At 42.2% G+C, this 24,671-nt stretch overlaps 1 protein-coding gene across 4 annotated transcripts in view; it reads left to right on the forward strand.

Annotated features, from left to right (window-relative positions):
- The window catches only part of FARP1 (FERM, ARH/RhoGEF and pleckstrin domain protein 1), a 246,455-nt gene that overhangs the window by 119,203 nt on the left and 102,581 nt on the right, over positions 1-24,671 (forward strand). For all 4 annotated transcript variants that reach the window (XM_073664173.1, XM_073664174.1, XM_073664175.1 and 1 more), the window contains exon 3: positions 19,338-19,442. In XM_073664173.1, the coding sequence (XP_073520274.1) occupies positions 19,338-19,442 (105 nt within the window). The remainder of the gene's footprint in view (positions 1-19,337; positions 19,443-24,671) is intronic.

The following is a 24,671-nucleotide window of genomic DNA, read 5'->3' on the forward strand; positions in this document are numbered from 1 at the left end:
TTACCTTTCACAACTGGTTCAGGACCCAACAAGAAGGGGGGCACTGCTAGACCTAATATTAACCAATAGGCCAGACCGCATATCAAATATATGAGTTGGGGGTCACTTGGGTAATAGTGATCACAAAATAATACGTTTTCATGTAACCTTTAATAAGATGTGTAGTAGAGGGGTTACAAGCACACTAAACTTCAGGAAGGCAAATTTCCAACGGTTGAGAGATGATCTTAGCGCAATAAACTGGGACGATATCCTGAGACATAAAACTACACAAAGCAAATGGGAGAGATTTATTAGCATCCTGAATAGGAGCTGTGCACAATATATACCCTATGGGAATAAACATGCTAGAAATAGGAGGAAACCACTATGGCTAAATAGAGCTGTAAGGGGCGCAATAAGTGACAAAAAGAAAGCATTTAGAGAACTAAAGCAAGTAGGTAGTGATGAGGCATTAAATAAATATAGAAAATTAAATAAATTCTGTAAAAACCTAATCAAGGCAGCAAAGATTGAGGCTGAGAGAATCATTGCCAGAGAAAGTAAAAATAACCCCAAAATATTCTTTAACTACATAAATAGTAAAAAACTAAAAAATGATAGTGTCGGCCCCCTTAAAATTATGGTGGATGAGGAAAAAGCCAATATGCTAAATGATTTTTTTTCAACCATATTTACACAAGAAAATCGCATGACAGAAAACCTGATTAGTGATCACAAAAATTCTCCATTAAATGTCACTTGCTTAACCCAGCAGGAAGTACGGCGCCGTCTAAAAATCACTAAAGTTGACAAATCCCCGGGCCCGGATGGGATACACCCACGAGTACTGCAGGAATTAAGTAACGTCATAGATAGACCATTATTTTTAATCTTTAAAGATTCGCTAATAACAGGGTCTGTACCACACGACTGGTGTATAGCAAATGTGGTGCCAATATTCAAAAAGGGGACAAAAACTGAACTTGGAAATTATAGGCCAGTAAGATTAACCTCTACTGTGGGTAAAATCCTGGAGGGTTTCCTAAGAGATGCTATACTAGAGTATCTGAGGAAGAATAACCTCATGACCCAATATCAACATGGGTTTACGAGGGACCGTTCCTGTCAAACTAATCTGATCAGTTTTTATGAGGAGACAAGTCCTGGACTGGACCAAGGAAATGCAGTGGATGTTGTGTATATGGACTTTTCAAAAGCTTTTGATACGTTTCCACACAAAAGGTTGATACATAAAATGAGAACAATGGGGATAGGGGAAAATATATGTATGTGGGTTAAGAATTGGCTCAGTGATAGGAAACAAAGGGTGGTTATTAATGGAACACACTCAGACTGGGTCTCAGTTAACAGTGGGGTACCACAGGGGTCAGTATTGGGCCCCCTTCTTTTTAACATATTAATGACCTTGTAGGGGGCATACAGAGTAGTATTTCAATATTTGCAGATGACACTAAACTCTGCAGGGTAATCAATACAGAGGAGGATAATTTTATATTACAGGAGGATCTATGTAAACTAGAAGCTTGGGCTGATAAATGGCAAATGAGCTTTAATGGGGATAAATGTAAGGTAATGCTCTTGGGCAGAGGAAATAAAATGTATAATTATATGCTTAATTGTAAAACACTGGGCAAAACTGTAACTGAAAAAGACCTGGGTGTATTGGTGGACGACAAGCTTACGATTGGTGGCCAGTGTCAGGCAGCTGCTGCAAAGGCAAATAAAATAATGGGATGCATTAAAAGAGGCATATATGCTCATGAGGAGAACATAATTTTACCTCTATACAAGTCACTAGTGCGACCACACTTAGAATACTGTGTACAGTTCTGGTCTCTGGTGTATAAGAAAGACATAGCTGAACTAGAGCGGGTGCAGAGAAGAGCGACCAAGGTTATTAGAGGACTGGGGGGTCTGCAATACCTAGACAGGTTATTACACTTGGGGTTATTTAGTTTGGAAAAACGAAGGCTTAGGGGTGATCTTATTACTATGTACAAGTATATGAGGGGACAGTACAAAGACCTTTCTACTGATCTTTTTACTCTGAGGCCTGAGACGGGGACAAGGGGGCATCTTCTACGTCTGGAGGAAAGAAGGTTTAATCATAATCACAGACGCGGGTTCTTTACTGTAAGAGCAGTGAGACTATGGAACTCTCTGCCGCATGATGTTGTAATGAGTGATTTACTACTAAAATTTAAGAAGGGCATCGATGCCTTTCTTGAAAAGTATAATATTACAGGCTATATATACTAGATTCCTTGATAGGTCGTTGATCCAGGGAACTAGTCTGATTGTCGTATAGAGTCAGGAAGGAATTTTTTTCCCCAATGTGGAGCTTAGTGTTGCCACATGGGGGTTTTTTTGCCTTCCTCTGGATCAACATGTTAGGTTATGGGTTGAACTAGATGGACTTAGATTTCCTTCAACCTTAAAAACTATGTTACTATGTGAATACATGAATTTTTTTCCCATTGTATAGGTGAAGCTATCAACCATTTTCCGCCACTTTAATAATGTTGCTGAATGTCTGCATGCAAATGTGGATAGAAAATCTGCAGCATATCTGCCTCATCTGAGCACACCCTAACACCTTACAGCATTAAACACCTGATGTCGGACATTTTTGTGGAGGTCTCTGTTGCAGGGTTTTGTCAGTTTTTGTTAAAATCTTGTTTATTTTAATAGATTTTATGTAAGCAGAGAAAGAGTGGAAAGTACAATTCAGCGTTTGTCTTTGTGTAATGGTACTGCCATTTTCAATAAAAAGAGAAGCATTGAAAGAAAAGCGTGTAAGAAAAAAAAATCACAATTTTTTAATCACAGCAAAACCATACAGAATGCATTAAAGTGGCATTGTAGTCTGTACCTATCCACTGCATAAGTCATAATTATGAGACTGCGGCCCCCACAGATAACTAGGTTCTCACCTTGCTACAAGACTGTGGCAGGAGATGTCCATTCTAAGTCTATGGCACTGACAATAGAGCGGCAGGGCAATTTTACAGGAGCTACATTAAAACTGGAACTGTCCTTTTGAACTACTTTGCCAGGCTCTTAACCTTATTACTGTGCAGTATAGAGCACAGCAACCAGTACCTGAACCACTCAGTCATGAGATCAGTAAAAGAAGGTTAGTTTGATCTCTTCTCATAATTGTTAGGCTGCGTTCACACGACCATATCTTCTGTCGGTCAGTGCTCGGACCAACGATAATCAGTAGGGCTGTTCAGCTGACTGTTTCTTTAAATGAACCTAATGTCTGCTTATAAAAACTGCAGAATGCAGTAGTCTCTTCCAGTGGCTTAAATAGAAATCATGAGGCCCCATAGCAGTTCTAGTTGTCCGTCCCCCCCCACCCTTTCCCCCCAAAAAAATAATATTCGACTGGGTCACAGAAGAGCGTATCTCACAACTTTGCCGCCCTTACAAAGTAATTTTACTCCTACAGAATCCCTAGAGCTCTCTTACATTCCTCCCATAAAGTATGTCCACAGTACCCTCCACACCAGACCTGGGCAAAGTGCGGCCCGCGGGCCACATCCAGCCCTCTGGCTGTTCCAGTCCGGCCTGCGGACCGAGACAGCCAAAGGACTGAAGCAGTGGCCCACTGACCGCACCATGCCCGCCCCCGCTGTCACCGCTGACTGCATTGGTAGAGGATTGGTCTCCGGCCCCTTCCTCTGCCAATCAGCGTGTGAAGCAGCTGACGCGATGACGTCATCGAGTCAGTGTTTCGGAGACGGGAGCAAAGGCACAGCACCAGGGGAACGAGAGCGAGGTGAATGTGTTTTTTTTGTTGTTTGTTTGTTTTGTTTTTTTATGTGTATGGGATATTTGGCAGGACATGGGGAGACTTTAGGGGTCTATTGCAGGACATGGGGAGACTATAGGGGTTTACTGCTGGACATGGGGCTATAGGGGTCTACTGCAGGACATGGGGCTTTAGGGGTCTATTGCAGGACATGGGGAGGCTATAGGGGTCTATTGCAGGACATGGGGAGGCTATAGGGGTCTATTGCAGGACATGGGGAGACTATAGGGGTCTAGTTCAGGACATGGGGAGACTATAGGGGTCTAGTTCAGGACATGGGGAGGCTATAGGGGTCTACTGCAGGACATGGGGAGGCTATAGGGGTCTGTTGCTGGACATGGGTAGGCTATGGGGGTCTGTTGCTGGACATGGGGAGGCTATGGGGGTCTGTTGCAGGACATGGGGAGGCTCTGGGGGTCTGTTGCAGGACATGGAGAGGCTCTGGGGGTCTGTTGCAGGACATGAGGAGGCTCCGGGGGTCAGTTGCTGGACATGGGGAGGCTCTGGTGGTCTGTTGCTGGACATGGGGAGGCTCTGGTGGTCTGTTGCTGGACATGGGGAGGCTCTGGGGGGCTGTTGCAGGACATGGGGAGGAGTCCTGAGGAGATAATTTGCATATTCCCACTGCATTTTGGGGTAAGTGAAGAGTCTCCGCGAGCTCAAAGAACACTGGATTTTGGCTGTTGGAGCTGAAAAGAGGACATCGGTAAACCAGGGGAGGAGTCCTGAGGAGATAATTTGCATATTCCCACTGCATTTTGGGGTAAGTGAAGAGTCTCCACGAGCTCAAAGAACACTGGATTTTGGCTGTTGGAGCTGAAAAGAGGACATCGGTAAACCAGGGGAGGAGTCCTGAGGAGATAATTTGCATATTCCCACTGCATTTTGGGGTAAGTGAAGAGTCTCCACGAGCTCAAAGAACACTGGATTTTGGCTGTTGGAGCTGAAAAGAGGACATCGGTAGCTTTTTTTTTAAGCTTTTTTCACTGTTTTCAGAACATTAACAATAAGAACATGGAAGAGTCCAGGAGCCATTTGGTGAGCTGCATATCCTGCTACATGTTCACAGACTTGCCAGTGGAAAAGCCAAACTTCACATGCCAGAAATGCAAGCTTGTGTCCCTGTTGGAGGAAAAGTTGCGAAATCTAGAAGAGAGGTTAACTACCTTGAAAATCATTAAGGAAGGTGAAGAGTTCTTAGACAGAGCAGAATTATCTCTTCATGATTCAGAAAGAGAAGAAATTCGAACTGCACCTGACGAAACAGAGGAATGGAAGCATGTGACCCACAGAAGCAGGAGGATCGAGAGGCAGTCAGCACCCATACTGCTCAGGAACCAGTACCAGGCTCTCACGCAGGAGAACCATGAAGAAATACAGCAAAATAAGACTTTGCCAGCAATGAATAACCTTGTAAGCCCTCAGAATCCTCCTGGATGGAGAAAGAAGAATGTTGTGAAGAAAAAACGGAGAGTGGTGGTCATGGGGGATTCCCTGTTAAGAGGAACAGAGGCCGCTATCTGCAGACCAGACATAACCTCAAGAGAAATGTGCTGTCTTCCGGAGCAAAAATTAAAGATGTGTCTGACAGGATATCAAGACTCTTCAGACCTACAGATCACTACCCATTCCTGCTAATACATGTGGGGACAAATGACACCGCAAGAAAGAACCTGGAAACCATCTGCAGTGACTTTGAAGACTTAGGCAAGAAAGTGAAAGAATTGGGAGCGCAGGTGGTCTTCTCATCCATCCTCCCAGTGGATGGCCATGGAACAATGAGGTGGAATAAGATTCTACAGGTGAACAACTGGCTACGTCGATGGTGCCGTCAACAAGGATTTGGATTTCTGGATCACGGAATGAATTACCTATACGATGGACTACTTGCTAGAGATGGGGTGCACCTTACGAAGACTGGAAAGCATGTATTTGGAAGTCGCCTTGCTACACTCATCAGAAGAGCTTTAAACTAGAACAATGTGGGAAGGGAAGCAAAAGGCCAGAAAAAGCCATACAGCTGACAAATACTATTGAGATCTCTGCTACTGGAAGTGGAAAGGAAGAACAAAGACAAAAAAATCTAATAAATAAAAATATGGGAGGAAGAGAAACCAATCACAAACTAAAATGTTTTTATACAAATGCACAAAGCATGGGCAACAAACAAGGAGAATTGGAACTACTAATGCAGGAAAAGGAATATGATGTCATTGGAATCACTGAAACTTGGTGGGACGATACACATGATTGGAATAAAAGGCTAAAAGGATACAACTTATTTGCAAGAAACAGACTTGATAAACGAGGAGGAGGTGTTGCATTGTATGTTAGAAAAGCGTATATCTGCACAGAGATTGAAGCTTCAGAGACTGGGAGTTCTGTGGAAACTGTTTGGGTAAGAATACAAGGAGAGAACAACGGAAAGAACACCATTGTAGGCATTTACTACAGGCCACCTGGGCAAGCTGAAGATATGGATGAACTCTTTATGTATCAAATGACCAAGTTCTCCAAAAAATATGACGTAGTGGTCATGGGAGATTTCAACTATCCAGACATTTGTTGGGAATCTCTCTCAAGTAAAACTAACAGGTCAAGCAAATTCTTATCCTCTCTTGCTGACAACTTTATCTTCCAAAAGGTAGGGGAGAAAACAAGGGGATCTGCTACTTTGGATCTAATCCTTATAAACAGGGAGGAAATGGTTGAGGAGGTAAAGGTGGCTGTGACCCTAGGAGGCAGCGATCATGCTATTATAGAATTTTGGATAACTAGAGGAGGAAGACATGTGAAGACTCAAACTTCAAGGTTAGATTTTAGAAAGGCAGATTTTAAGAGACTCAGAAAGAGAATAGGAGGGATCCAATGGCTGGATGTCCTTAAGGACAAAAATGTCCAGGAAGGATGGGAAATTTTTAAAAATGAGATTCTCAAAGCACAATCGTTAACAATCCCGAAAAGTAGGAAGAATGGGAAGCATTTAAGGAAACCAGGATGGATGAACACAGAACTTAAACACATGCTAAAAAGAAAGAAAGAAATGTTTATTAAATGGAAAGAGGGAGGCATATCTAAAGAAGATTATAATGCAGTCTGCAGATCCTGTAGGGCACGCATCAGGTTAGCTAAAGCTGAAAATGAATTAAGGCTTGCAAGAGATGTCAAAAGCAATAAAAAAGGATTTTGGGGGTATGTCAAAAGTAAAAGAAAAGTCAAAGATGCTATAGGATTTTTACAGGATGAAAATGGAGAAATGGTAAGAGAGGATGTTGAGAAGGCCAAACTTTTTAATTCCTATTTTGCATCTGTTTTCTCTCAGAAAGAAAATGTAACATCAACTGATCTTCACTGTCCTTTTAAAGGAATAGAGGAATCCAAGATATCTGTAAACAGAAAGATTGTGAGGGAATATTTAGCTAACATAAATGAGTTCAAGTCTCCAGGTCCAGATGAATTACACCCCAGAGTACTGAAGGAGATCGTAGAAGAAATTTTAGAACCACTCTCCATAATCTTTGAAAATTCTTGGAGAACAGGAGAAGTCCCAGAAGACTGGAGAAGAGCAAATGTTGTTCCTATCTTCAAAAAGGGGAAGAAGGTGGACCCAGGGAACTATAGGCCGGTGAGTCTGACTTCTATACCAGGAAAGATCTTTGAACAAATTATTAAACAACATGTATGTAAGTACATGGATAAGAATGAAGTGATTAACCAGAGTCAGCATGGGTTTGTAACTAACAAGTCATGTCAGACTAACTTAATTTCCTTCTATGACAGAATCACTGACTGGGTGGATCAGGGAAATGCTGTAGATATAGTATATCTTGACTTCAGCAAAGCATTTGACAAAGCATCTCACACCATCCTTATTGAAAAAATGACCAAGTATGCAATGGACCAGGCAACTGTTAGGTGGATTCATAACTGGCTTAGTGATCGGACTCAAAGGGTGGTTGTAAATGGCTTCACATCCAGCTGGATGAATGTCTCAAGTGGGGTACCACAGGGCTCCGTCCTGGGACCTGTATTGTTCAACATCTTTATCAATGATTTAGATGAAGGAATTGAGGGTAAACTGATTAAATTTGCTGATGATACAAAGCTAAGAGGGATAGCTAATACTAGAGAAGAGAGAGAGAGGATTCAAAACGACCTAAATAAACTGGAGCAGTGGGCAGCAACCAACAGAATGGTTTTTAACAGGGAAAAATGCAAAGTACTACATCTGGGCAATAAAAATGAAAAAAGCATATACAGAATGGGAGGAATAGAGCTAAGCAACAGTACATGTGAAAAAGACTTAGGTATACTAATAGATCATAGACTGAACATGAGTCAACAGTGTGATGCAGCAGCAAAAAAGGCAAATACAATTCTGGGATGTATTAACAGAAGCATACAGTCTAGATCACGTGAAGTCATTATCGGTCTTTACTCCTCTTTGGTCAGACCTCATCTGGAATACTGTGTACAGTTTTGGGCACCACATTTTAAAAAAGACATAGACAAACTGGAGCAAGTTCAGAGAAGAGCGACCAGAATGGTGACTGGTCTGCAAACCATGTCCTATGAGGAACGGTTGCAGGATTTGGGAATGTTTAGCTTGCAAAAAAGAAGACTGAGAGGAGACTTAATAGCTGTCTACAAATATGTCAAGGGCTGTCACATTGTAGAAGGATCATCTTTATTCTCATTTGCACAAGGAAAGACTAGAAGCAATGGGATGAAACTAAATGGGAGGAGACACAGATTAGATATTAGAAAAAACTTTTTGACAGTTAGGGTGATTAATGAGTGGAACAGGCTGCCACGAGAGGTGGTGAGTTCCCCTTCAATGGACGTCTTCAAACAGAGGCTGGACAGACATCTGTCTGAGATGATCTAGTGAATCCTGCTTTGAGTAGGGGGTTGGACCAGATGACCCAGGAGGTCCCTTCCAACTCTACCATTCTATGATTCTATGATCTATGGGGAGGCTGAGGGTCAGTTGCTGGACATGGGGAGGCTCTGGTGGTCTGTTGCTGGACATGGGGAGGCTATGGGGTTCTGTTGCTGGACATGGGGAGGCTATAGGTGTCTGTTGCAGGACGTGGGGAGGCTATGGGAATGTCATGCTGGACGTGGGGAGGCTGTGTAGGGCTCTCATGATGGACGTGGGGAGGCTATGGGGCTCATACAGTATATAGAAGGGTCTGTATTCGGGTTCAAACGGTATATAGGGCGATGTCAGCATACTTCTGCTCAATATTAAGTCATGCAATTAATATAATTATAATTAATATATTGATATTAATATGAAGTAGAATTAATTTCAGCCTATTGGTTCGGCCCTCCACAACTATCACAGTCTCTCATGTGGCACCTCGACAAATTAATTTCCCACTCCTGCTCTACACGCACAGTATGATGGCCCTACTGTACCACCCCTCAACTCTCCCAGCAAGTATAGGGACCCCAACTCAGTATGACCCCTTAACTGTGACCCCCACACTGTCCTCCATGCAGTATAATGGCCCCCACACCTCTCCACGTTGTATATTGGCCAACACCAGCCCTCCCAACAGTACAGCATAATGGCCCCCACATAGCCCTCCATAAAGTATAAATGCTCCAACATAGCCCTCCAAATATTATAATAGCCCCCACATAGTCTTTCCGTATAGTATAATGCACACCATAGTCCTCCATATAGTATAATGGGCTTCACATTGCCTTCTGTATAGTATAATACACCCCCCCATAGTCCTCCAAATAGTATAATGCACCCCAACAGTCATCCGTATAGTATAATGCACTCCCCATAGTCATCCATATAGTAAAATGCAGCCGCCATAGTCCTCCATATAGTATAATGCACCCCCATAGTCATCCATATAGTATAATGTACCCCCCATAGTCATCCATATAGTAAAATGCAGCCCCAATAGTTCTCTATATAGTATAATGCACTCCCCATAGTCCTCCATATAGTATAATGCACTCCCCCTAGTTCTCTGTACAGTATTATGGCCACCACAATGTACTCACTGATTTAAAAAAAAATAAATAAATGCAATACTCACCTCTCCTCCTCGTTCCCTGCTGTGCCGGTCTCGGCAGTAGCGAGTGCTCAACCTTTGCACTGCTTTGCAGGCGCGTTGTAGTGATGTCATCGCGCCTGAGACATTAGACGCAGAGAGAGTATGATCATCATTGCTTTCAACTGTATTGACATGCAGGATGCTGATACAGTTGAACTTGTGAACGTGTGAGGACAGCTGGGGGGGGGGGGGGGGGGGGGCAGTGCTGGCGCTAGCTCTTGGCCTACCCCTTCCCCGGCTCACAGGGCCCCATAACATCTGCCTGGCCTGCCATCATTGGCGGTATGCCGCTGGTCTCTTCCATGTGGATGAGACTCTAACATTCAAGTCTGTGGGAAAAAATCAGATCTCATGCAGATCAACACTATAACATGTGATTTTTAAGGACATGCTACAATTCCTAGCATAAGAAACTGTATTTGGTCTTGTAAATTTTATTAATTGCTGATGTATAAAACTGGATGCCATATGGATAGCATATGAGTGACAATACTGAGGAAAAATTGCCCCCTTTTTGTGGAAGAAAATCGGTCAACTTTTTTTTATACACATGTGAATTGAGCCTTATATTGGTTACAGTTTGCATCTACTTGTGCATCTCTGCTGTAGTAAAATAGTGACTCTATAGGCCTATGGAAATGCGTTGTGCATTTTACAAGACATTAAAGCTGTGAAAATCCAAGGCTGACATTCAGATTTGAGTTTGCATCTGACGTGCCATGGATATGATTGATTTCCCCTATAAAACTCTCCTCAAATCCTACATATATGAACATAGTTTAACAGGGTCTATGTTCAAAATGTAATACTCTAGTGGAATGAAGGTTCTTTTTTTCTTGCTACTAATGTTTTTACAGTACCATTCATTCTGCTAGGCAGGACCATGTGAAATACTGCAAGGACTTGTTACTGTTGAAAACCTTTGACTTTTGCAAATAAGGGATCTTTCTGTACTGGATAGACATGAGGACATAAAACCTCAGAGAATGTTGATCTTCAGAAGTCTGTTTAGGCATGCACTGCAGTCTGAAGTTAATGACTGTCCTAATGCATTTTTTTTACTAACTACACTTAATGCAGTATTGAGCATACTTTAAAGGGATTATCCCACTAAATACATTTATCACCTAGCGGTCACATGCTTTTAATGATTATTCATTTATTGCTTATTCTGTCAATTATTGAATTCTGAGGCAAACTCCTTTAGAGGGAAAGTGTCACCCTAGATGAATTATTGTCATGTTTATGTTAAAGGTAATCTTGAAAACTATTTCATAATTCTATTTACAGTTTACTATATTAAAAAACACAAATCTTGCTATTTTCAAGCTGGCCACTAAGACTAATACTAGATTTCTGTTTCTAGCAGCCACAGAGACATAAGTAGCAATAGACTGTCTCTAACCCGTTGACTTTTATAGAAGTACTGCTAGCTATTGAACCCGTTCTACGCCCTGGAGGCGAGCATTTTTATTGGTACATTTAAGACACTGTGTCTGCAAATGTGCATATACAGTATCTTCAATAAAATGGCGCCAGATAGCACGGTATGCGCACACGCTGACTTCGGTGCCATTTTATTGAAATAATGACCTGCAACGTCAACATAGCCGTGCGCACGTGCCGGTCATGGAGATAATGGAGATGGGCGTTGCGTGCGCACTGCTATGTTGACATTGTATTACATTACTTGAATAAAATGGCGCCGGAGTCAGCATGTGCTCATACCGCAATTTCTGCGCCATTTTACGGAATACTCTGTATTTGGGAACTCCGGTATCATATTATTGAAGTATTCTACTACATCAACAGAGCAGTGCGCACACGCACACACTCCTATATTGCCGTTGTATTAGAATACTTCAATAAAATGGCGCCGGAGACAGCGTGTGCGCATACCATGAACTCCGGTGCCATTTTATTGAAGACACTATACACAGTGTCTTCAATAAAATGGCGCCATAATGTGATGTGCACATGCGCTGACTCCGACGCCACACTGCGCAGGCGCTGAGGCTTCAGACAGAAGGACACATGTCCGGTTATATTATAGATTTTCTGGGCAGAGGTCAAATGGAGAAGGGGAGCTGTGACCATCGCCTATTGTGAGTTGCTGATCATGTGTTATCTACGGTATATATTTCTTTGTAATCCATCTGTGATGACAATGACCATGGGAAAAGTCATCAGTACTGAACAGAAATTATGAGTCTAATGTAGGGCCTAGCGACTAGTATGAAAATTGGAAAATTTTCTTTTATATGTCCAGTGCCTTGAAAAAGTATTCATACCCCATGAACTTTTCCATATTTTTTTCTCGTTAAACCCACAAACTTAAATATATTTTATTGGGATTTTATGTGAAATACCAACACAAAGTAAAAAGTAATTGTGAAGCGTAAATGGTTTTCTAAATATTTTAAAAATATAAATCTGAAAATTGTGATGTCCCTTTGTTTTCAGCCCCCTGTAGTCAATACTTTGTAGGACTACCTTTCGCTACAATTACTGCTGTAAGTCTTTTGGGATATGTCCCTACCAGCTTTGCACATCTAGAGGCTGAAATTCTTGCCCATTCTTCTTTGCAACCTAGCTCAGTGAGATTGGATGGAGAGCAATTTTCAAGTGTTGCCACAGATTCTCAATGGGATTTAGGTGTGGACTTAAACTGGATCATTAAAACACATGCATTTGCTTTAGTTTAAACCAGTGTTCCCCAAATCCAGTCCTCAAGAGCTACCAACAGGTCATGTTTTCAAGATTTCCCTAGTATTGCACAGGTGATAATTGCATTACCTGGACAGGCAATAATTCCATCACCTGGGCCATACTAAGGGAGTCCTGAAAACATCACCTCTTGTTAGTGGCTCTTGACGACTGAAGTTGGGGAAAACTGGTCTAAGCTATTCCATTGTGACTCTGTCCTGCTGGAGGGTGAATCTACGACCCAGTCTCAAGTCTATTGCAACCTTTAACAGGTTTTCCTCCAGGATTGCCCAGTATTTAACTCCATCCAGCTTCCCATCAACTCTGACCAGCTTCCCTGCCCCTGCTGAAGAAAAGCTTCCCCACACCATGATGCTGCCACCAGTATGTTTGATTCAGGGCTGTGGAGTCGGAGTCTGTATAAAATGGATCAACTCCTACTCCTAAAATATATAATAGATTGGGTACAGTAGTTCAATGCAGTTTGTGGGGAATATTTTTTCATAAGAATTTGGGAAAGTTATGAAATGTCTGTCCTATTCCTGGTCTAAGGGTCTAGACTTTTAGCTGAGATGAATCTGTGCTACAGTAAATGTATCACTTAAACATGAGCCATGTATGAGGGAGTCGGAGTCGGTGGCATGGAAATTGAGGAGTCTGAGTCGGAGGTTTGGCTTACCGACTCCACAGCCCTGGTTTGATTAACTCAGTATCTGCAGGTAAATAGCTTTTATGGACAGGTTCCTTTTAAGATTATGCTCACAGTGTTGCAGTACATACAGGCTCATTGAACAGTGATAAAATTCAATCACGGAAAGCAGGATTTCAATTCCATCCTAGTGTCAATAAGTTGGCTTGTATCACATAGACTTCCGACTAAGCTCAAACTGATCAGCCCATTTTAAGGTAGCTTTGAAGTGTCAAGTGCGGTGTGTCCGCCCCCGAAGGCGTAGTTTTGTGGCAAGTGTTCAGATAGAGCTCAGTGAACCATCAAACTCTCCGAACCAGTCAGACCTGTTCTTTCTCTCATGGTTATCTTGTTTCATTACTGAAGTAGTAGTTAGATAAAACCAAAAGACTGATGAGGCCAATACATATCTGTATAGAAACCGCTTGTACAGTGGCCATGCACACACTGCAGGAAACCAGTTTTCCTGCCTGCTCTACAAATTGCATCACGGCTGTAACATAAGAAGGCTGAATGGCGCTATTATATGCTGCTTTTCAGCCTGAAAGGTTGTGAAATTTAATATAAGGCCTGGCTAATAAACATTTTTTTCTTTCACCAGAACCTTTTTTTTTTCTGCAGAAACAAGAGGCGTAGTGTGAATCTGTAATGCTTTTCAGCCTGTACGTTAGACGCATTTATTAAAGGGCCATGAAAGCTGTGGAGTGACGTTTGCAAACAGTACTGCTATGTCTTAGTGGCAAACTAGATAATAAATGCAAAATCATTAAAATGCCTGCAATGTTTATGGGTGAACTAAGGCAGCTGAACTTACACATCCAACGCTTCACACAAAGATCTGATATTAATCTTAGGTGACAAATGAATGATGGCTTATTTGATAGATATTGAGGCAGCTAAATTACAGTTTGTATATTTTAGTTTTAATTGCATATTTTTGGATTAGACTTCATGGTGCTTTTTACAGAAAAGAAAATTGCTTCTCAAAAATTCTAGATGCAAATTGCCTCTTCAGAGAAAAAGAGGACTTGTACTCTACAGCGCCACCTATTGGAAGCCGCAATCCTACAAGTCACAATCAACCCTTTAACGAGTCGTGCAATATGACTTAGGATAAAAGCCAAATCAGAATTTCAATTTGCAGACACGGTATTTCGGGCTATTGGCTCTCGTCAGTGCAAAGTATGAAATCTGATTTGGCTAGGTGAGAGGTTCTGGACTTAGGACTAAGGGGCAACGTTTCTGCGTGTGGACAGTGACATACCGGCTCTGGCACGTCAAGGTAAGGAGGCTTATTCGCCATTGAAATTCTGATTTGGCTTTTATCCTAAGTCATATTGCACGACTCGTTAAAGGGTTGATTGTGACTTGTAGGATTGCTGCTTCCAATAGGTGGCGCTATAGAGTACAAGTCCTCTTTTTCTCTGAAGAGGCAATTTGCATATTAAATTTCCCAGAGGAGCATTGCATGGCAAATAAGCCTCCTTACCTTGACGTGCCAGAGCTGGTGTGTCACTCAAAAATTCTAGAAAACTTTTGACATTTCATTGAGACATGTCAGAAATTTTGAGACAAGGAAACCTGTCATTAAGATTTAGCCCTATAAACTTAAAGCATGGCTATAATGGCGCTGTGTTGCTGATTAATATGATACCTGATTTGAAGGGATCCGATCAGTGGCTCGCCTTATGAAGTTTTCAGAAAATTACATCTTGTGTGCTTCGGGGTGGGACGTGGGGGGGCAGGGTCTTCTTGTCGTTCTCCGCAACCCCACCAGCCTCCTCTTTTTCTTGTGCAGGTCACTGATTATTCAGTGACCTGCCTCCTTTTTAAACTTCAGCGCCGCCGCCTTCATTGTGTCGGCGCGTGCGCAGTGGGAGCCGGCATCCGGTTGCACACTGACTTTAATAAAATGGCGCTGGAGGCGGTGCATGCGCAGATTGAGATCTCGGCTCAGTTCAGCGACTGGTGGGGAGCGCAGGAGAAGAACAGAGAAGGCTGGAAGGGGGGTGGACAAGGAGAAGAGGCCCCTGCCCCCACGTCCCGCCCCGAAGAACACTGGGGCTCACAAGACGTCTTATCATTTTGGGGTAGATATGACGTTTTGATCACTTGTTACAGCATTTTTTGTGGAATTGCAGCGACCCAAAAAATTTTTATTCTGGCATTTTTTAATTTTTCCCATTTACAGAGCTTATTGATCGGGTTAATTCTTTTTATATTTCGATAGATCGGACTTCTGAACGCGGAGATACCACATACTGTGTATTTTTTTATATTAACTTTATTTTTAATGGGGGAAAATAAAGGCATGATTTGAACTTTTGTTTTGAATTTTTTTTTTCATATTTTTTTAAAACATGTATATATATTTTTTCTTTTTATTACTGTACTTTTTAGTCCCCTTAGGGGACTTGAACCTGTGATCGTCTGATCGCTTGTGCTATATACAACAATAACACAGTATTGCTGCATATAGTAAAAATCACAATCTCCTTTAAAGCCCGGCCACAGGCAGAGGGTTTCAAGATAGCTCCATACTGACAGGCACAGAGGTCTTCAATAGACAGACCCCTGGCTGTCATAGCAATCCATCGGCGGCCCGAAATCACGTCACGGTCGCACCTATGGGTGCATAGCATGATATCACCCCCCTGCCGGTGTGTTGTTAATGCCGCTGTCAGAGTTGGATAGCGGCATTTAACACGTTAACAATCGGGGGCAGTGCTTCGCGCCACCCGTGATTATTAGAGGCAGATTCTGGCCGTAACACACAGCCGTTACCTGCCGAGTATGGGGCGAGCTCATTCCGTGAGCTCACCCCACAGACTGACTGCAGACTCTTCATTTTAGACCGGACAACCCCTTTAATGGCCCTATTATGGTATTGCTGCATTGCCTTTGACCAGTGTGCTCTACTACCTATTATAACCTTTGTGTGCTTACATGGCGTGCTATTTCGCCTTACACCAGCTACTTTAGCTGGAGACTATAATTTGTACACTACAACATATAATTCACTCTGTTTCAAATTTTACTTATTTTAACTTAAAATTGTTGGGTGGTTCCACCCCAGATGAGTAGTAAGTGATTACATGTCTGTCCCTTGGTAGCTTGGTTGGTTTTCTTAAAATGCCATTTTAGCAGTTGAGAACTAGTATATAAGTTTTTGTGCTCAACGTAAAACTGTTAACACTACAAAAATCACAATAAACCTGTACAAATTGCTGTCTTATTTGTACCGCAGGCTTTATGTTCTAATTCTGGTATATTTGAGGTCTTGGTTGCGATGGTGAGCTAATTCACTTACCACATATGCTAGTTTTAATAAATCTCAATTATGATAAATGTACATAGTATGAAATAAAGCTTAGCGTTTACATGTACGGTCGGTGATCACAGTCGGCCGTGTGATGGCTTTAACTTTCAAACAATGAAACCACAGAGATCTATGACAGCATATTTTGGTAGACTGTTTTGGATTGTGTAGCGTTGTATTGTGATATTTTTTATCATTTCTGCACATCATGGGCAGTTTTATAGTAGTTTTGACTCTTCACTTCCTCATTTCTCACTCTTCTAGGAAAACTTGTGCTTTTATTTTAACAAGAACGTTCCCCTTGTGTGACACATGTGATGATATATCCAGGGTAGGCTAGGGGTAATCACATCCTGGAATCAGAAGTAGGAGTGTGTAAGTGGCCTGAGAACTGTATAACTTTATTTTCTTTTTTTCCCTCCAACTCAAATATTTTACCAGAAATAACTTTGTGGGGGAAAAAAAAGCTGGAAAATACTGATTGGTGAACAAAACTTGTTATTCAGATGTTAATATGAACCATCCCGTTGATACTTGTAATGCAGGTCATCCCAATTTTCTAATGTAAATTAGTTTTAGGGATTGAATTGAACCCTGAAAAGTACAATCAGATGAACAGGCTTTACTATGGAAATGTACCCTTTTCTGAGTACAAATCTCAGCGGGAGACGAGCTAAAACTATATGACATCAGCTCGGTACACATTTTCCTGCATGCTACTCCCCTTTTAAATAACACTTTATTAGCCAGTCACAGGACCATTATATAGCACTGAGGTTTCCTGATAAGTTATCATGTACGAAATTGCTGTCACTTTCCAATACTTTGCTGAACATTCAAAAATGTATTTCCTTTAAAGGGAATCTGTCAGACATCCTGATTACCAGAGCTGTAGAGTCGGAGTTGGAGTCTATATAAAATGGACCAACTCCAACTTTATAAAATAAATTGAGTACAGTAGTACAATGCAGGATGTACTGTAAATGTTTTCATAACAATTTGGGAAAGTTATGAAATGCCCTATAAATGTCTGTTCTGTTCCGGATCTAAGGATCTAGACTTTTAGTTGAGATGAATCTGTGCTGCACTTTACAGTGGGTACAGAAAGTATTCAGACCCCTTTAAATTTTTCACTGTTTGTTTCATTGCAGCCATTTGGTAAATTCTAAAAAGTTCTTTTTTTTCTCATTAAAATACACTCTGCACCTTATCTTGACTGAAAAAAAACAAATGTAGAATTTTTTGCAAATTTATTAAAAAAATGCAGCTGCGGCGACTCGAACAAGGCATTCAAGCACGCCGAAGGTACTCGGTTAGGACCTGCTCTGTTAACCCCTTATCAATAATTAGAAAAGGGGATTAATATATCATGTATTACATTTGATGCCTATACTACACTATAGGAGGAGAAAAACTATTTGGATTGTCAGTAAATCCTGTTATAGACTATTGTCAGTAGATCCTGTGATATATTGGATTGTCAGTGGATCCTATGATAGACATTGGATTGTCAGTAGACCCTGTGATGCATTGGATACATATCTATTGTGTGGGTTGTTTTAAAGCTTGTGTCTACCTTTGGCCAACATTTTTCTGGAATCACTGGCTTTCTGGCATATAACAGAGACCATAATGCTATGTCATCATATAATCAGTGTGGGCAACCTTGGCTGGGCAGACAAATCAAAATGGGTAGATCCCAACGTTTTATTGGAGCAAAATAAGGAAAGTTCCAATCCCTGATTTACTGAACACCCTTAACTTCCGACTAGATGTGTACAGAGAACAACTCATCAAATTCATGGTAGTAGCGAAGTAAAACTTTGCGTGGTATCTGACAGCGAGGATGTCAACTGTTCTCACCCCATAAAGCTTGTAAATGTTCTTCAATCTATGATACAGAAAATAGCTCAGTATCATTACAAGATAGGTTCAAGTATTTCCAAAGTTATTAAACTTTTTCTCTTCATTATAAATAGAAACTGTAATCTGATGTTAAAGTGTACAAATGCCCAAAAACTTCCTCCCTTGGCTTAAATTTTATGCAGTAAAGATAATGTTTTATTGCTTAAGAATATTGGTTAAAAAATAAGAACACACTTGTTTGTTTTATCTCTTAAAGGGAATTTGTCAGCTTGATTTTGTCCCCCAACTTATTAATATATGCATGGAGCTCTTTCAAAGACAAGTCCAGCGTTACCGCTACATGGGCAGGCTGTTCCTTGTTATTCTTTATTCTATTTGTGCCTTTTTTTAAAGACTATTTTATATGTGCTTGCCTGTTTTGTTTTTTTTGTTTGCTTTCTGCTTTGTGGGCAGAATTTAGCATTCAGATGTTTTCAGCTAATTTTTTATTTGCAACATTTTAAAAAGCCACAAATTTGTCGCAACGCCATTAAAAGTATCCACCTGGAGTGATTTTATGCTTGTCAAGCAAAAAAGTCCCATTTTTTGGGGACTTTTTAAAAAATGTGACTTTTTATTGTTCAAAAAGTCCTCAAAAATATGTAATGACTGGATAAAGGCCCATTTTGATTTTGTACAAAATTTATGAACCACGATCACCATTTTAACAAATTCAGCTCAATAAGCATCAGCAAGTACAAGACAAAAAAGAAAAGTGACTTAAAAAAAAATTAGATGATGAATCAAGACGATTATGGGAATTTTCTGGCTTTGCTTCTGCTATTCTACATAATGTTTTTTTTCTTGTTTTTCTAGCTAAGAGCCCCTGGAAAAGCCCTCCTAGACGCTGTCTGTAGCCACCTGAACCTGGTTGAAGGTGATTATTTTGGACTGGAGTTTCAGGACCATAGGAAAATGATGGTATGTGTTACTGAATGAATGAACTCCACTCATCATTTTTTGTATGTTTATAAAACATTACAAATCCAGTCAAAAAATGTCCTGATGTGTCATAAATACACTAGGGAGGATCACATGGTTTCACACCATGAATTTTGAGAAGTAAAGGACTACAGAGAAATGTAAAGGAGTTGTCCCCTTTCAGAAAACTATGGGTTATAAGCAGTATTAGTTATAACAAAACAAATTGAGTATTACTTGCCTTCCCCAGTGTAGCCCTAGCCATTTACTTCTACCCCAGTCTCTGTCTGCAGTGCTGACATTGCATCAACAGTGCTGCAGCCGATCGTTGAGCTCTGCAGCTCGGGCCATCTACACGGGCAGAGCTCAGTGATTGGTTGCAGCTATGTAAATGTGATGTCAGCGCTACGGAGAAAGGACAAAGACCAGAGCAACGGCTCCAGGGATGGTACGTGATACTCAGTTTGTGTTGTTATAACTCCCACTACTTGTAGCCCATCGTTTTCTGAAAGAGGACAAGCCTCATCGAGCTCTTTCATGTTGCTCAGAGATATGTTAGTAAGAATGTGACGCAACAATTTTTTTTTATAGTTTTTGCATATAGTCTAATTTTCCACAGGGCTGTGGAGTCGGTAAACCAAACCTCCGACTCCGACTCCTCAATTTCCATGACTCCACGACTCCGACTCCCTCATACATGGCTCATGTTTAAGTGATAAATTTACTGTAGCACAGATTCATCTCAGCTAAAAGACTAGACCCTTAGATCAGGAATAGGACAGACATTTATAGGACATTTCATAACTTTCCCAAATTCTTAGGAAAAAAATATTCTGCACAAACTGCATTGAACTACTGTACCCAATTTATTATATATTTTAGGAGTTGGAGTCGGTCCATTTTATACCGACTCCACAGCCCTGATTTTCCAGTAACCAAATCCAAAGGGAATTTACTTTCTACATGAGCCTTGTATTTTGGATATTACTGATGTTCGGAACTCCTCTAATGATCCATATGTGACACCTATTTCTCTTTTCCTTTATTTGTGATAATCATATTAAAACCATTTTTTTTAGCTGTATAACATTTAATTCTTCTAATAAGTGTTGAAATAGGTGGCCATAGTTTTTTTTTCCGATCTAATTTTTTCAGTTATTGTAAGTTGCTATGTGTTGATACATTATATTGACAAAAGTATTGGGACTTCCAACACATTACACCTACAGGAGCTTTTATGATGTTGCATTCTAAAGCCATTAGTATGGAGGTGGTTTCTCCTTTGCAGCTAAAATAGGTTCCATTCCTCTGAGAAGGATATATACAAGGTTTTGGAGTGTGAGAAAAGCATGTGTGAGGTCAGACTCTGATGTTGGTCTAGAGCAGAGGTCTCAAACACGCGGCCCTCGGGCCGCATGCAGCCCCTGAGGCTACTTTATGCAGCCCGCAGGCACCACAGAGTCAGACCCCTTGACGATCCCGACCTGGTCCAGGAGGAGCCATCGACAGCAGAGCTGCATTGCCGCGTAGAGACCTGTTCTCTGCACAGCATTACCAATTCCAGCCGCCGGCCAATCAGAAGCCAGCAGCTGATATCTGCGTCCCAGCGCAGAGTCGTATGACGTCACTGCCATGCTCAGATGTCAGCTGCTGGCCTCTGCGCGGCAATGCAGCTCTGCTGTTGGCGGCTCCTCCTGGACCAGGTTGGGATAGTCAAGGGGTCTGTGGTGCTTGCGGGCTGCATGTGCACAAAGGACGCCGAGGGAACGGAGCACAGGTGAGAGGAATCTTTTTTTTTTTTTTTTTTCTCTTTTATGTATGTGAAGAACAGTGCAGGGGTCAATTCTACCAGATGGGGACCTGGATGGGGCATTACTACCGGATGGGGGACATTACTCAAAGACGAGGACCAGGATGGGGCACATTACTGCAAGATAGGGACCACCAGGATGGGCACATTACTACAAGATAGGGACGACCAGGATGGGGCATATTACTACACCATAGGGACGACCAGGATATGGCACATTACTACAAGATAGGGACGACCAGGATGGGGCACATTACTACACCATAGGGACGACCAGGATGGGGCACATTACTACACCATAGGGACCACCAGGATGGGCACATTACTACAAGATAGGGACGACCAGGATGGGGCATATTACTACACCATAGGGACGACCAGGATATGGCACATTACTACAAGATAGGGACGACCAGGATGGGGCACATTACTACACCATAGGGACGACCAGGATATGGCACATTACTACAAGATAGGGACCACCAGGATGGGCACATTACTACAAGATAGGGACGACCAGGATGGGGCATATTACTACACCATAGGGACGACCAGGATATGGCACATTACTACAAGATAGGGATGACCAGGATGGGGCATATTACTACAAGATAGGGACCACCAGGATGGAGCACATTACTACAAGATAGGGACGACCAGGATGGGGCATATTACTACAAGATAGGGACCACCAGGATGGGGCACATTACTACAAGATAGGGACGACCAGGATGGGGCACATTACTACACGATGGGGACCACCAGGATGGGGCATATTACTACAAGATAGGGATGACCAGGATGGGGCACATTACTACAAGATAGGGATGACCAGGATGGGGCACATTACTACACGATGGGGACCACCAGGATGGGGCATATTACTGCACGATAGGGACAACCAGGATATGGCATATTACCACAAGATAGGGACCACCAGGTTGGGGCACATTACTACAAGATGGGGACCACCAGCATGGGGCATATTACCACAAGATAGGGACGACCAGGATGGGGCACATTACTACACGATAGGGACAACCAGGATATGGCACATTACTACAAGATAGGGACGACCAGGATAGGGCACATTACTACAAGATAGGGACGACCAGGATGGGGCATATTACTACAAGATAGGGACCACCAGGATGGGGCACATTACTACAAGATAGGGACGACCAGGATGGGGCATATTACTACAAGATAGGGACGACCAGGATGGGGCATATTACTACAAGATAGGGACCACCAGGATGGGGCACATTACTACAAGATAGGGACCACCAGGATGGGGCACATTACTACACGATGGGGACCACCAGGATGGGGCCTATTACTACAAGATAGGGATGACCAGGATGGGGCACATTACTACAAGATAGGGATGACCAGGATGGGGCATATTACCACAAGATAGGGACCACCAGGATGGGGCACATTACTACAAGATAGGGACCACCAGGATGGGGCTCATTACTACAAGATGGGGACCACCAGGATGGGGCATATTATTACAAGGTGGGGACCACTAGGATGGGGCACATTACTACAAGATAGGGACCACCAAGATGGGTTACATTACTACAAGATGGGGACCACCAGGATGGGACATATTACTAGATGTTTGCCAGAATTACTATATGGTGCTAATTGTAAAACAATATTACTGTATGTGGCCAATTGGAGGAAACAAAATTATAAAAATAAAGCATGAAAAAATATTTTGCCACTGTATATGCTGTTTTATATATAAACTAAAGTAAACACAAAAAAGAGCAATTTTATTTTTGCCACATCCATAACGACCCAAACTATAAAAAAAATAAAATAAACACGGCAAAAATGTTCAAAAGGTGTATTCAAAAAAAAAATGGTATCACTAAAAATGTCACTTTGACCTGCAAAGAATGCGGCCCCCCAAATTCAAATTTTTTCCATGTGTGGCCCATATACCCAGCCGACTTTGAGACCCCTGGTCTAGAGGACTGGATCGCTGTTTTCGTTCTGTTTCATCCCAAAGGTGTTTCATGGAGTTGAGGTCAGGGCTGTGTATGGACCAGTCAAGGTCTTCCACACCAAACTCACTGAACCATGCCTTTTTTTTTTACCTTGTTTTGTGCACTGGGGCAGAAAAGTCCTATCCCCAAACTGTTCACACAAAGTTCGAAGTATACAGTTGTCCAAAATATCTTGATATGCTGAAGCATTAAGATTCCCCTTCACTAGGACTAGGGAGCCTAAGCCAACTACTGAAAAACAACCCCACAGTATCATCTCTTCTGTTAAACGTTACAGTAGACACCGTGTAGTCACACAGGTAACAATCTCCTGTCATTCACCAAAACACAGGCTCGTCCATCAGTCTGCCAAATGGTGAAGCATGAGTCATCACTCCACAGAACCCACTTTCACTGCTCACGTCCAGTGGTGATGTGCTTTACACCACTCCATCCCATGCTTTGCCTTGTGCTTGGTGATGTAATGCAATGCTTGCATGCAGCTGCTCAGCCATAGAAATTCAATGAAATGAAGGTCTTGGTGTACAGTTTTTGAGTCATTAGAGTGTTGGTGACTTTTATGTAATATGTGCCTCCACAATTTGGAATACCACTCTGTAACTTTACGTGGCCAGCTTCTTTACGGCTGAGTTGCTGTGGTTCCTTAACACTTTCAACTGTGAGTGGTATTCTTGAAAAGTGAAAGATCCATTATTTCCCAAATGCTTGCAAAGGCAGACTGCTTGGCTGAATCAAATCCCTAAAAATGCCTGTTTCCACGAGACTGAATGAAAAGCCTGAATTCAATGATCAAGAGTTGTGTCCCAATACTTTTGTCCATATGGTGTGTTTCACAGTAGGGCTCATTCAGACGTCAGTGATTTTTCTTGCACAAAAAAAATGGTCTGAGTTTCATCAGTGTTTTTGATCAGTGTTTGGTCAGTGTGCCAGTTTTTACCGTGAGAGTTTCATCAGCCTTTCTCAGATGAAAAAAATGAAATGCTGGAGGTTTCTAAAGCTTCTCCTATTAACCCCTTCAAAGCCTGGGGCGTATTAGTACACCCCAGGCCATCACCACCGGTTCAGTGAGGGCTCCGGCGCTGAGCCCGCACTGAACCGGGCACTTGTCAGCTGATTTATATAGCTGACGTGCCCGCAACAGCCGCGGGTGGAATCGCAATCCACCCGCGGCTGTTAACCAGTTAAATGCCGCTGTCCTGAAGCGCGGCATTAGCCCCGCCCATCGCCCGTCACATGATCCCAGGTCATCGATGCATGGGCATGACAACCCAGGGTCTGCAGCAGACCCCTGTGGTTGTCATGTAAAGATTGCTATGAGCGCCACCTAGTGGTCGGCGCTCGTAGCACAGGAGCATTTCTGCTACACAACGGCGATCTGCTCATCGTCTCTATGTAGCA

This window comes from Phyllobates terribilis, unplaced genomic scaffold (genome assembly GCF_046119375.1).
Source record: "Phyllobates terribilis strain yellow unplaced genomic scaffold, ASM4611937v1 Scaffold_2__4_contigs__length_985480577, whole genome shotgun sequence".
NCBI classification, from domain to species: domain Eukaryota; kingdom Metazoa; phylum Chordata; class Amphibia; order Anura; family Dendrobatidae; genus Phyllobates; species Phyllobates terribilis.